We start from the raw sequence: 13813 nt of genomic DNA on the forward strand, positions 1-13813 counted from the left end.
AGGGTTCAATAATGGAGCACATTGAGGAGTTCCAAAAATTGAACATAAGGGTAAAAGATATTCCAGAGGAGCATAGGATTGATGTGTTCATAGGGTCTTTAAAGGATAATATCCAACATGATGTGTGCCTTTGGGAACCTGATTCATTAGAGAAGGCATTCAGGTTAGCAAGAAAAATGGAAAGCAAAATTATGGCAACTAGGAAGCATACCATTCACAACTATAAAGAAGGAAGTGTTGTTGCCCATAGTCTTCCACAACCTACAAGGTTGACACCACAACAATTGGAAGAAAAAAGAGCAAAAGGGCTTTGTTACAATTGTGATAGCAAATACACAAAAGGTCATAAGTGTGCTGAGAAGAAATTATTCTACATAGATTGTGAAGAGGAAGAAGAAAAGGAGCAAGAAAGGTCAAAAGAAGAGGATATATTCCAGGAACAAAGCCTAGATGAAGAACAAATAAATCCGACCATATCTTGTAATGCATTGGCGGGAATTACCACTCCTCAAACCATCAAGATAGAAGGACAAATCAAGAAGAAAAAGGTAATAGTGTTGATTGATTCAGGAAGCACCCACAATTTTATTCATTGTAGGGTAGCAAAAGAATTGAATTGCTTCCTATATCCAGCACCAGAGTGTCAAGTGATGATTGCAAATGGAGGAACAATAAATTGTTCTGGAAAGTGCCATAATATCAAGCTATCCATGGGAGAATATGTATTGACTAGCCCAATGCTTTCCATTCCAATGGGAGGTGCTGATGTTGTACTAGGAGTCCAATGGCTACAATCCTTGGGTACAATAGCTTTTAATTTTCAAGAACTTTTCATGAAATTTTCTGTGGAAGGAAAGGAAGTTGAATTAAGGGGTATTGCAGGGAAACCAGGAAAGATAATCAGCTCTAATGGCATGACAAAGCTTCTAAAAAAGGAGCAAAGAGGTGTAATTGCACAATTATGTTCGCTAGATGTTTCCACATTGGAATCATCTATTTCTCCAGATCTCCAAAAAGTCCTGGACAATCATTCCAAGGTATTTGAGACTCCCAAAGGTCTCCCACCTATGCGTGATCATGATCATGCTATTCATCTGATTCCAGGAAGTGTTCCTCCAAACATCAGGCCGTACAGATATCCCTATGTCCAAAAAAGTGAAATTGAACGTATGGTTGCAGAAATGCTAGAGGCTGGTATAATTCAACCGAGTCAAAGTTCTTTCTCAGCTCCAGTAGTATTGGTGCACAAGAAGGATGGATCATGGCGCATGTGTCCAGATTATAGGGAGCTCAACAAGCTCACTATTAAAGATAAGTTCCCCATTCCTGTCATTGATGAATTGCATGGATCAATTTACTTCACCAAGTTGGATCTTCGTTCGGGATATCATCAAATCAGAATGAAGATTGAAGACATTCCGAAAACGGCATTTAGAACTCATGAGGGTCATTATGAATTTTTGGTCATGCCTTTTGGCCTTACCAATGCACCTTCAACATTTCAAGGTTTGATGAATTCAATTTTCAAACCATTCCTTAGAAAATTTGTGTTAGTATTTTTTGATGATATACTAATCTACAGCAAGTCTTGGAAGGATCATGTTGAACATGTTGACAAGGTGCTACAACTATTGGAGGAGAAACAATTATATGCAAAAAGATCCAAATGTTTCTTTGGAGTCCAGGAGGTGGAATATTTGGGTCATATTGTATCTCATGAAGGAGTTAAGGTAGACCCTAGCAAAATTAAAGCCATTAAGGAATGGAAAATCCCCACATCCATAAAGCATCTGCGAGGATTTCTTGGGTTGACAGGGTATTATCGCAAGTTTGTTAAGAATTATGGGAGAATAGCAGCACCTCTAACAACATTATTGAAGAAAGATTCATTTTCATGGACTCCGGAAGCAACAAAGGCCTTTGAACATCTTAAAGAGGCAATGTGCCAAGCACCGGTCTTAGCTACACCGGACTTCACAAAAACCTTTATTGTGGAATGTGATGCTTCAGGAAATGGAATTGGTGCTGTTCTAATGCAAGATGAAAGACCCATTGCTTTTGAAAGTCGTCCAATCAAGGGAAAGTTTTTAAGCAAAGCTATTTATGAGAAGGAAATGTTGGCAATACTCCATGCACTTAAGAAATGGCGACCCTACCTAATGGGAAGACACTTCAAGGTAAAAACGGATCATGATAGCCTTAAATACTTTTTAGAACAAAGATTATCCTCTGAAGAGCAACAAAAGTGGGTCACAAAGATGTTGGGTTATGACTTTGAAATCATCTACAAAAAAGGGAAGCAAAATGTGGTGGCAGATGCACTCTCAAGAAAGGATGAGGATGTGGAAGCATTGTTGTGTGCCATTTCTATTATCCAACCAGATTGGATAAACGAAGCAAGGGAGGAATGGAAGAATGACGAAGAAGTGTGGGCACTTATTCGAAAGCTACAACAAGATTCCAGTACTTCTGATACATTTAGCTGGCAAAATGATTCGTTATGGTACAAAGATCGCTTATACCTCTGTAAGAATTCCCAGCTAAAACAAAAGATTCTTATGGAATTGCACACTTCTCCCTTAGGAGGGCACTCAGGATTTTTAAAAACTTACCACAGGGTTAAGAAGGAATTTTTTTGGGATGGCCTTAAATCAGATATTCAAAAGTTTGTGGCGGAATGTTTGGTTTGCCAACAAAATAAAGTTGAAACAATTAAGACACCGGGTCTATTACAACCTTTATCCATTCCAAGCCAACGTTGGGAGGAGGTTTCAATGGATTTTATCACAGGTTTACCCAAGTCTGAGGGAAAGAGTGTCATCATGGTGGTAGTTGACAGACTTACCAAGTATGCACACTTTTGTGCATTATCACATCCATTTAAAGCCAGTACAGTTTCTACTGCATTTATGGAAACAGTTCAAAAGCTACATGGAAACCCAAAGATTATTGTAAGTGACAGAGATCCCATTTTCACTGGAAATTTTTGGACAGAATTATTTTCTTGTCTTGGTACTCAGTTAGCTCATAGCTCATCTTATCATCCTCAATCTGATGGGAAAACTGAGATAGTAAACAAATGTTTGGAAGGATATCTTCGTTGCTTTGTATCTGATAAACAGACACAATGGGTCAAATGGTTGCCTCTGGCTGAATGGTGGTATAACACTTCCTTCCATACAGCAACAAAAATGACCCCATTTATGGCACTTTATGGGTATCAACCACCATCCATCACATCATATTTAAGAGAAAATTCTAAGGTTCAGGCAGTGGAACATCACATCGAACATCAACAACAAGTCCTCCAACTCTTAAAGGATAACCTCGTGTTGGCACAAAATAGAATGAAACAACAGGCAGATCAACATCGCAGTGAAAGAAGTTTTGATGTAGGTGATTGGGTATTCCTACGGCTACAACCATATAAGCAAATGTCCCTAAAGCAAGCTAAGAAGGATAATAAATTATCACCAAAGTATTATGGTCCGTACAAGGTGTTGGAAAAGATTGGTACTATGGCATACAAATTGGAGCTTCCTGCAGCTTCTCGATTGCACCCAGTTTTCCATGTTTCATGTTTAAAGAAGGTTATAGGTGACAAGCTCCCAGTTCAAACAATATTGCCAGAACTTGACGAGGAAGGAAAAATTATATTGGAACCGGAAGCAGTCACAGAAACAAGAACTCGACAGCTACGAAATCGATCAATTTCAGAGTATCTTATCAAGTGGAAGAACTTATCCGCTGAAGATTCCACATGGGAGGATGAGAATTTTATGCAGAAGTATCCAGAACTACTCAAGCGTTGAGGACAACACTTTTTTGAAGGAGAGGGGCATGTTGGGTCCCTATAATACTAGTGATTACCCCATTACTATTGTAGTTATACCCCTTATTTATATTGTTGTGCCCCTATTACCCCCATATTGTTATTTCTGTGCCCCATAGAATCCCTCTATTGTTATTTTTGTGGCTTTATATTATTATTGTTAGGTCGGCTAGATTATATTGTGACTCCTTAGACTCCTATATATAGAAAGGAGGTTTTGTCATTTGTATCATCCAAGAATTGTTCATTTATGTAATGTAAAGGAGGTTGCCCCCTCGAAGAGGCTGAATTCTAAGGCGTTGATATTTCTTTTCTATCTTTTCTAGAGCTGGTTTCATAACACAAAGAGCAACACCTTCTTTAACCAATTGATAAATTTCAAATAAAAGGGTTCAATGGCCAAGCACATTGAAGACTTCCATAAATTAAATATTCTCGTAAACCACTTGTTACTTGGTCAATTTTTTACATAGGAAATGATAGCACATTATGAAGATACAAAGAGAAACACCTTCTTTAGCCAATTGATAAATCTCAAACAAAAGGGTTCAATGGAGGAGCACATTGAAAACTTCCAAAAATTGAACATTAAGGTAAATGATATTTCAGAGGAGAATAGGATTGATGTCTTCATAGGGACATTAAAAGATAACATCCAACATGAGGTTCACCTTTGGGAACCTGATTCATTGGAGAAGGCATTCAAGGTGGAAAGAAAAGTTGAAAGCAAAATTATGGAAACAAGGAAGTCTACCACTCACAACTATAAAGATGGAAGTGTTGTTGCTCCTAGTCTTCGACAACCTACAAGGTTGACACCACAACAATTGGAGGAAAAAGGAGTAAAATTCCTTTGTTACAATTGTGATATAAAATACACTAAAGGTCATAAGTGTGCTAATAAGAAATTATTGTACATAGACTATGAAGAGGATGAAGAAAAGGAACAATAAACATTAAAAGAGGATAGCATACAATACGAACCAACCCTAGATAAAGAAGAAATGAATCTGACCATATCTTGTAACTCTCAAAATCTCAAGATAGAAGGATATATAGGGAAGAAAAAAGTAATAGTGCTAATTGATTCGGGTAGTACCCATAATTTTACTCATTATAAGATACCCAAGGAATTGAATTTCTTCCTATATCCAGCACCAAAGTGTCAAATGATGGTTGCAAATGGAGGAACTATAAGTTTCTCTCGAAAGTGCCATAATGTCAAGCTAAACATGGGGGTGTCGTTATTGAATATTCCAATGCTTTCCATTCTAATGGGTGGTGTTGATGTTGTACTAAGAGTTCAATGGTTACGATCGTTTAGGACGATAACCTTCGAGTTTAAAGAACTTTTCTTGACTTTTTTGGGAATGGGAGGAAGTTGAATTAAGGGTTATCGCAGGGAAACCAAGAAAAATAATTAGATCTAATGGAATGACAAAGCTTCTGAAGAAATAACAACGTGGCATACCTGTACAATTATGCTCACTAGGGGTTTAAACATCAAAATAATCTATTTCTCCAAATCTCCAAAAAGTCTTGGACAATCATTCCAAGGTGTTTGAGACTCCCAAAAGCCTCCCACCTATTCGTGATCATGATCATGCTATTCAAAAGTGTTCCTTCAAATCTTAGGCCTTACAGATATCCTTATGCCCAAAAGAGTGAAATTTATCGTATGGTTGTAGAAATGTTAGGGGCTGGTATAATACAACCTAGACAAAGTTCTTTCTCTGCTCCAGTAGTATTGGTGCACAAGAAGGATGGATCATGGAATATGTGTCCAAATTATAGAGAGCTCACTATTAAAGATAAATTCCCAATTCCTATCATTGATGAATTAAATGGAGAAATTTACTTCACCAAGTTGAATCTTCATTCAGGATATTATCAAATTAGAATGAAGACTGAGGACATTCAAAAACAACATTTAAAACTCATGAGGGTCATTATGAATTTTTGGTCATGCCTTTTGGCTTTGTTGTACATGTTTCCTGTATGCAGTCCTTGGCTACAAAAATTACACCAGAAAACCAACTCAACCAGCCTTTAGGTTCAAGCTGGCCCTTGAACCAAAGGGGGCTCCCTTAGGTGTTACGAGGCTTTGTTTAACATTGTTCACCTGTCACTGAAAAATAACCTTTGAAGCACAGTGCAATATTTATGGTTTTAATTGGGGGTGGTCGGCGATCAATGACAATCCATATTCATGATTAAAGGCCTCTCTCACAGGGTCCCTTCAGAACGTGTTAACTTCCAGCCTAACATAATGACTTAGCTTTTCAAGGATTATGATAGAAGAATGTAAGGAGATTCCTAATAATTAAGCAGTCAGATAGACTTCTTAACAACTAGGGAAATTTGGATGCATGTAGAAGATTTATACAGCCCAACAAAATATATTCAAAGGAAACTGAAGGCCAAACTGAAACCAATTCTAAGAGGAGCTATTTCGGACAGATAGTCCAATAAGCTAATATCTTTTAATGGCTATCAGAAGGCATAAAGCAAAAACCAGTCAAAGAGTAGTTATCTTGGATAAATAGTCCACTACGCTAATCTCTTTCTAAAGGTTATGATTTTATATGGGATTTCAGAGAGATTAAGACTTAATCTACACTTACCCCCCCCCCCCCCCCCCCCCTTCATATAAATTCTTTGAACATGTGTAGAAATAAGATATGAAACACTAGAAAGACATACTAGAAAACACAAAATTCTGTCACACTGGAGCCGGAAGGCTTTCATTAGAAATACTATAGTAGACGCTATTACGAAGTGAAGAGCCTTGGCATCAAAATCCCACACATATTACTTCAATTGATGAAGTATTTATACAATTTCCTCACAAAATATCTTGATAAAAATATCAAGAGCTATTACAAATATCTAAAAACCGTATTACAAAAATAGAACACAAATAAAGGTAACTAAAACTATCTGAAGAGTTCTGGTACTATCTTTGAGGATTTATGTTGATAAAGAATAGCAATTCAAATTTGATTGCAACTCATATTTGATGAGGTGGCCTCCAAGTCACTAACCATATTTGAGCTTTTTCCTTCTGAATTTTTGAAAAATAGGGTTTAGCCATCCCTTAGAATATCTCAATCCGAGCTAGCTGTGTGAAAAATAAGAGAGGGTTTTCTAGTATAGTATCTTAGGAACAAAAAACTCCTCCAGTTTCCAAATATTCATCTCTTATTATCCACAATATGTTCTGCAAAAAGGTGGCTTAAAGAGGACATTGCATAGTTGGAAAAATAGGTTAAACATGATGAGCATGTATCTGCCAAACCATAATATCTACTAGAAAAATGAGAGAGGTTTTTGTACATGAGGATGTGGTTAACAAAAAACTCTTTCAAGTTTTAAAAATTCATTTCCCCTTGCTCGTAAACCACATTTGAAAACTCTAACTAAAAATAGGAAAATTCAGGAAACTATGGCTGCAAAGCTTCATACGAATATCCCATACCATAACAACTATTAGAAATCTGAGAGAGGTTTTTGTACATGAGGATGTTATCAACAAAAACATCTTTCCGTTTTATTAAATTCTTTCTAATATGTTTGTAAACCATGTTTGAATTTAATTTATCACATCATTTAGTCATGTTTAAATGCATGATTAACTAAATCAACCAGCTAATGAAACTTAAATTTACATTTTGAGGGCACATTTACTCTTTTAGACCCATTCATTATTTCTAAACTACTAAAACCTAATATATCAGCAAATTTAAATTATCAAAACTAATCATGTTACAATAGGCCTTACTAATGCACCTTCCACATTTCAAAGTTTGATAAATTCCATTTTCAAACCCTTCCTTAGAAAATCTGTGTTAGTATTTTTTGATGATATACTAATCTACCACAAGTGTTGGAAGGATTGTGTTCAACATGTTGATAGGGTGCTCAAATTATTGGAGGAGAAACAATTATATGCAAAACCTCCAAATTTTTCTTTGGAGTACAAGAGGTGGAATATTTGGGTCATTTTGTATCTCATGAGGGTGTTAAGATAAACCCTAAAAAAATTAAAGCCATTAAGGAATAGAAAATCCCCACAACCATAAAGCATGTTCAGGGATTCCTCTGCTTGACAGGGTATTACTGCAAGTTTGTTTAGAATTATGCGAGACACTTGCTTGATGAAAGTTAATATAACAAAAAGGTAAAATAAGGCAACATAATTCACAAGTAATTATCAAGAAAGAGAAATCTAACCCTAATCTTAATAGCATTGATTTCTCAACATGGTATCAGAGCTAAGGTCGAAGAAGATTGAAGATCACCTCATTGGCTTAAAGGAAATTATTTCTCCCTCTATGATAAGAATTGGATTTAGCTCTATAGGAAGATGGATCAACAAGATTGTCTACTACCGACGTCTTAACTCGGTATCATCATTGGCTTGGTTAATCACCCCCATCAGGGAAAATATTTAATGTTGTTATTATTAAAGAGGAGGTTGAATTCTAATTTCATAAGAATTTAGGTGGTTTAATTCTCTAATAAAATCCTTTTCATTGAATAACTTATGTAAATATATGTTTTAAGTTATGAAAATAAATAAGTATCTAATCTGAATCAAGTTTGAGATTTTTTAAAGTCAACTATATTATAATAAAGAGCATGGAAGCAAGTCATAAGTAATTAGTGTCATACCAAGTTTTAAATTAAATCTTCAGATATTTTCTTGTAAGTGTAAATTTCATCAAGCTACTCATTTAACCACATATAGTTAAGGTTAGAGATAGTACTTATGATTTATTTGTATTTTTTACAATAAAGTTTCCTAAAAACATTATTGCATACATTTGGAAGAATTTATTTTATCTATTTTTTTAATTACTATTTATCTATTTTTTTTTTTATGTTTGAAACACATAGAATATATAATTTAAAAACATACAATTTTGTCTCAATCAAATGCACAATTTGAAAATCATTTTTTAAAGAAAAAGCTCTTCACTAAATCTAATAAATGCTTTAAGTAACATTTTTGATAAATGTGTTAGGAAAACGAATTAAGCTAACCCATTGAATTAGTTTAAACATATTCATCTATTCAAAACAATCTTTTTATTTCTTCAATAAAATAAATAAAATAAAATAAAAAAATTATTTCATTATTGAATGAATATCACATTCTTCATGTGCTCAAACTTGAAACAACTACATAAAAGAATCCCCATCTTTTCCCCTTCCCCTTGGTTTTTTGAAGTTTTGTCATGCTTTGAATGTATTAATTTGATGATATCTTTTTATTCCATGTAAGACCACATCCTCTACTCTATCTTTGAGAAAGGTGGATTATGTTTCTAAATATTCAATATTTTATTTAGATCTTGTTTTTATTAAATACATTTTTATTATTAAAATAATGAAAATACAACATTTTTTAGATTATTTATTTTAGTTTAATCTAATTGTTTTATGTTTTTGTATTTTAATAAATATATTTTTAGTTGATTTTGTTCAAAATTCAGCAAAGATTTATTGAAATTGCAAAACTAAGTTATATAGTATACACAATTCAAATACTTTCAATTTTTCAAAAAAATTAAATTTATTTATATATTCAAAAATAAAACTTAGATAACAAAAAAATTACCATCTCAACAAAAATTATATAAACTAATTTCCATGAAAAAAATATAAAACCATTACAATGCATACTAAAAATATATCAAACTTAATTTTACTTAAAATAGATAAATAATTACATATGAAATCGTGTATTAATAAAAACTTATCATTTATAAAAAAAATAAAGTTCGAAGTCTTAAAATAATCAATAATTAATGATTTCTTTCATTCACAACGTGACTTCTACGCATCTTATGTATAATATATTTGCCAAGCTATATGACTTTGCCCCATCTTAATTAAAAAATTATAGCTTCGACATAGCTTGATTAAAAGCTTTATTTCTCCATAGGAACAACGTGACTTCTACGCATCTTATTAAATTATTATGTTGAATGTATAATATATGACTTTGCCCCATCTTAATTAAAAAATTATAGCTTCGACATATCTTGATTAAAAGCTTTATTTCTCCATAGGAATATCAAATTGTCTATATAAGAGGGCAACATATGTTAAATGGTGAGTGACTAAATAAGATTTAATATAAATATTATATTTACAAGATATTCCATACAAGTTACACAATGAGGGACTACAATCCATTCCAGATACGATATCTAAGATTACCGACTTTTGAATTTACCATCAAGTGACGTCTTCATGGTTGGATCATCCCATTGGATTGCATCCCGCCATTCTCGATAATCACCTGCTATGTATTCCAGATTCCTTAACTTATCCCATCCCCCACGCAATCTCTTCAATTTCGGACATGAGAATACCTCCAGAGACTTGAGCATGGGGGGTAATGGTCCCAACCCTCCACTTCCACTTGCTGCCCCCACGGGCCCCACACACTCCAACCACTCTAAAAACCAAAGACTCAACACCTGTAGCTTTGGAAAACTCATCCCCAACTCCAACGCCTCCAATTTGGAACATCCATCTATCCATAGCGTTCTCAGACATGGCAACTCCGCGCGGAGCTCTTTCAGCTGGTTACATTCACGTAGACAAAGGTATGCGAGCTTTCGGAATTGAGTAACCCAACCAGGCAGCCGCTCCACATCGCATCCGTAAAGAGAGAATCTTTCCAGATCTTTCATCGCCTGCATATCCTGGGGAAGGTAATCTTGACCAACTGCTTCCTCAAAGGACAGACACAAACTTCTCATGTTTGACCAATTCCTCATAACCCCCTCCTTAAGTGCCGATTTTATTCCTACTTCCAAAACCCTGAGACTGCTCAAACTTCGGAGATCCTTTACACAAGCATTCTCTCTTTCTGCATCCAATGCCTCCTCCTCCTCCCCGAAATCCAATGCAATGTTGCTCTTCAATCTCTCCAGTGAAACCAATTCCGATATCCCACGGGGAAGATGCCCCAAACTGACGCACCCTTTTAGGTAGAGGGCCCTCAAACGTTTCAGTTCACTTATCCTCTCCGGAAGGCACCGTAATTGCACACAGTGAGAAAGATTCAAGAATTGGAGCTCCTTCAGGTCGCCAATGCTTTCCGGCAATTCACTGATGCCCATGCATCCTTGTAGTTGGAGGGAGGAAAGATGTTTCAGATTTCCGATAGTGGGCGGAAGAGACTTTATTCCTGTCCTACTAAGATCGAGCACCCTCAATGAGGGCAACTCGTTCAGGAAGCTTCCAGGAATTTCTTCAATACCAGGATTCTCCCTTAACAGCAGAACTGAGAGGGACGAGCATCGGAAGGTTGTGGGCAGGGAGTGTAGAGCATTCCTCATCAACGACATTCTTGCACAGCCGTCGGTGTCTGTCTCAGAGGGAAAATGACTCACGCCCTGCCCTGCTTTAAAAAAACACCTGTGCTCCTTCTGGGCAATGAGAATCGCCAGATCACGAATGACATCATGTATTTTAACAGACTCAACCCTTCCCACCGGATCGGTCTCTACCACCTCAATCAAACAACGATCTCGCAGGAAGTCGATAAAACTGTGCGCAGTATCAGGTAAATAGCTGTCTCCACTGCTTTTCACCAGGTCTTCTGCGATCCACGTGTCTATGACCTCTTCACACATGATTACTGTGTCTTCGGGATAAGCTGCAAAATACACAAAACACGTCTTCAAATAATCTGGCAGAACATCGTAACTCCATTTCAAATGTCGGAATACTTTCTCGTCCATTTCTTCGTGCAGCTCATAAAACGTCTTATCAACGTTTTGCATCTGGAGTAGAGCATGTTCCCACTCATGTGGATAAACTTTATCTGCCATCGCAGCGGCAACTACATTTATAGCGAGAGGCAAACCTTTGCATTCCCCTGCTATTTGCCTTGCAATGCCTTCTATTTCCTGTGGAACATTTGTTCGCCTAGAAAACAGCCGCCAGCCCTCCTCTTCCGACAGAGGCACCACTTTTATTGGATCTTTGGCTCCCATACTGGTACATACTCGTTTATTTCGAGTAGTCAAAACAACTTTAGAACCAGTGTCATTCATGGGCACTCCTAGGCTTTGCAAATCAAGAGTCTTCCACACGTCATCTAGTAGAAGAAGAAATTTTTTATCCCCTAAATAAGAAAACAGCCTCTGTTTACGCCCTTCCAAATTGGATTTGGGAGGAAAGTTATGTAACTTTAATCTATCAGCAATAGAATCTTGTAAACTTGAAATGTCGAATTCCTTCGAGACCGTTACCCAAATGATGAGATCAAATGAACGGCATACCTTGAGGCTATTGTTGATGGTCTGAAGCAGCGAAGTCTTGCCGACACCCCCCATGCCGTACACACCAATAATTCGGGTGTTGCTATCTTCTGTCAACATCTCCTCAACCTCCGACTGTAAAGATTTTATTTCATTTCCTTCAAAACCAGCTTCGGGGGTCAAAATCGGCAACTGGGCGGGCGGATTAGAATCCCCGTATTCCCCGGTTGGAGGAAAATCAGAATCCTTCTCTGAGTGGAGCTGAGCAACACTTGCTTTCCAATCTCTGATATCTTTGCTGATTCTGTAGAGGCAGAAGCAGTTAGAACACCAAGTTAGGCACCTTCTGTGTTGTTCGTAATCTCTGCGAATAGATTCTGAAGTTTCTATGGCCTCGCGTGCCTTATCCAGCCATGCCCGCACTACACTTTTAGGGTTCATTTGTAGTTGAGCGAGCTCCACATTTGTATCATGCCTTAGATTGTTCAGACGCTCAACTTCATGCTCCATGTCGCGGAAAGATTGAGGCAAAGAGATGACCAATTTCACCTCTTGAACCACCTTTTTCAAAAGGCATGGCAAAACATTGGCTGCAGCCCCAGTCCCAATATCTGAGCAGCAGGCCATTGCGTTCACAAGAGTGAGAAAGCGCAAGGTCTTCCAAATGAGAGGCGCTCAAGATTTCTCTTCCCACCGCAAAACCACTAACAATATTCAGATCTTTCTGCTCTCAAATTGCAGGGAATGCATCCATGAGTATTTATTTATTTTCTCCCGTCCATTCCTACTCAACAGCTGGGAAGCAGCAACTCAACTTGACTTTAGGTAGGTGGAAGCAAGGCATTTGTCCCCTCCAAAATGGCCCCACCTTGTTCTTCTTTTCACTATTTACAGTGGCCCTACTTAAGAGGAGTAGGTTTGGATACGCTCAATCTCTATAGTACCAATTTCTATTGCGATTCCAACGTATTTCTGATGGGAATCAATTCCAGGCTTTATTACAGAACTTCGTATTACAGAGATGGGAGGAACCTTTACAGATGGCTTCCATATCGTGGGCCCTCCTAACACAATCATACAGACTGGAAAGTTAATGCTTTTACGAAAGTATTCCAATTTCCACTATACAAAGCACTATGCAATGCAATTTTTTCCAACCCCTGCTGGTATATCCACCAACACGAGATTCCCTAATCATGTCAAGGAGCACTGAAATAAAATAATGACTCCATGAAAAGAAATATGGAATATTTAATCCCATGCAATTTTAAACAATGAATGTCATTTATTCTTCCCATAATTTTATTAAACCCTTTATACTTTAATATTTACACTCAAGGTTTTTTTACTCTTCCCATAATTTCATTAAACCCTTATACTTCAAAATTTACACTTCGGGTTTTTTTATTCTTATGGATGTTCTTACAATTCTTTATTTTATATTAATAAAAATTTAATAGTATCACTTTTTTAAAATAATGTGTAAACAAAGATTATTTGTTATTTTCAATTCTATGGATCAAATTTAATCTCTAATTAAATATAATTCTACATTTTAATATTTAATTAAAAAGTTGTGAAAAACGAATTCTAATTCTACTTTTAGATGTTATATATTTTTTTTCTTTAATCTTTCTTAGAAGATCTTAGATGTTATATATATATTTTTTTCATCTTTCTGAGAAGATCCAAATAA

The 13813-nt window shown here is 36.3% G+C and overlaps 1 protein-coding gene across 1 annotated transcript; it reads right to left on the reverse strand.

Moving 5' to 3' along the window:
- Positions 1 to 9957: 9957 nt before the first annotated feature.
- On the reverse strand, positions 9958 to 12867 carry LOC149162124 (putative disease resistance protein At4g27220). Its single transcript, XM_089435629.1, has one exon. It carries the CDS (start codon positions 12742 to 12744, stop codon positions 10057 to 10059), a length of 2688 nt encoding a protein of 895 aa, XP_089291755.1. The 5' UTR covers positions 12745 to 12867; the 3' UTR covers positions 9958 to 10056.
- Positions 12868 to 13813: the final 946 nt, after the last annotated feature.

The sequence above is a fragment of the Pinus tabuliformis genome, chromosome 5_2, assembly GCF_031772625.1.
Source record: "Pinus tabuliformis cultivar Carrire ecotype Pingquan chromosome 5_2, CPIR1, whole genome shotgun sequence".
NCBI classification, from domain to species: domain Eukaryota; kingdom Viridiplantae; phylum Streptophyta; class Pinopsida; order Pinales; family Pinaceae; genus Pinus; species Pinus tabuliformis.

Coding starts and splice junctions, on each gene's coding strand:
- LOC149162124 (XM_089435629.1), bottom strand. CDS start 12,744: ATGGCCTGCTGCTCAGATATTGGGACTGGGGCTGCAGCCAATGTTTTG.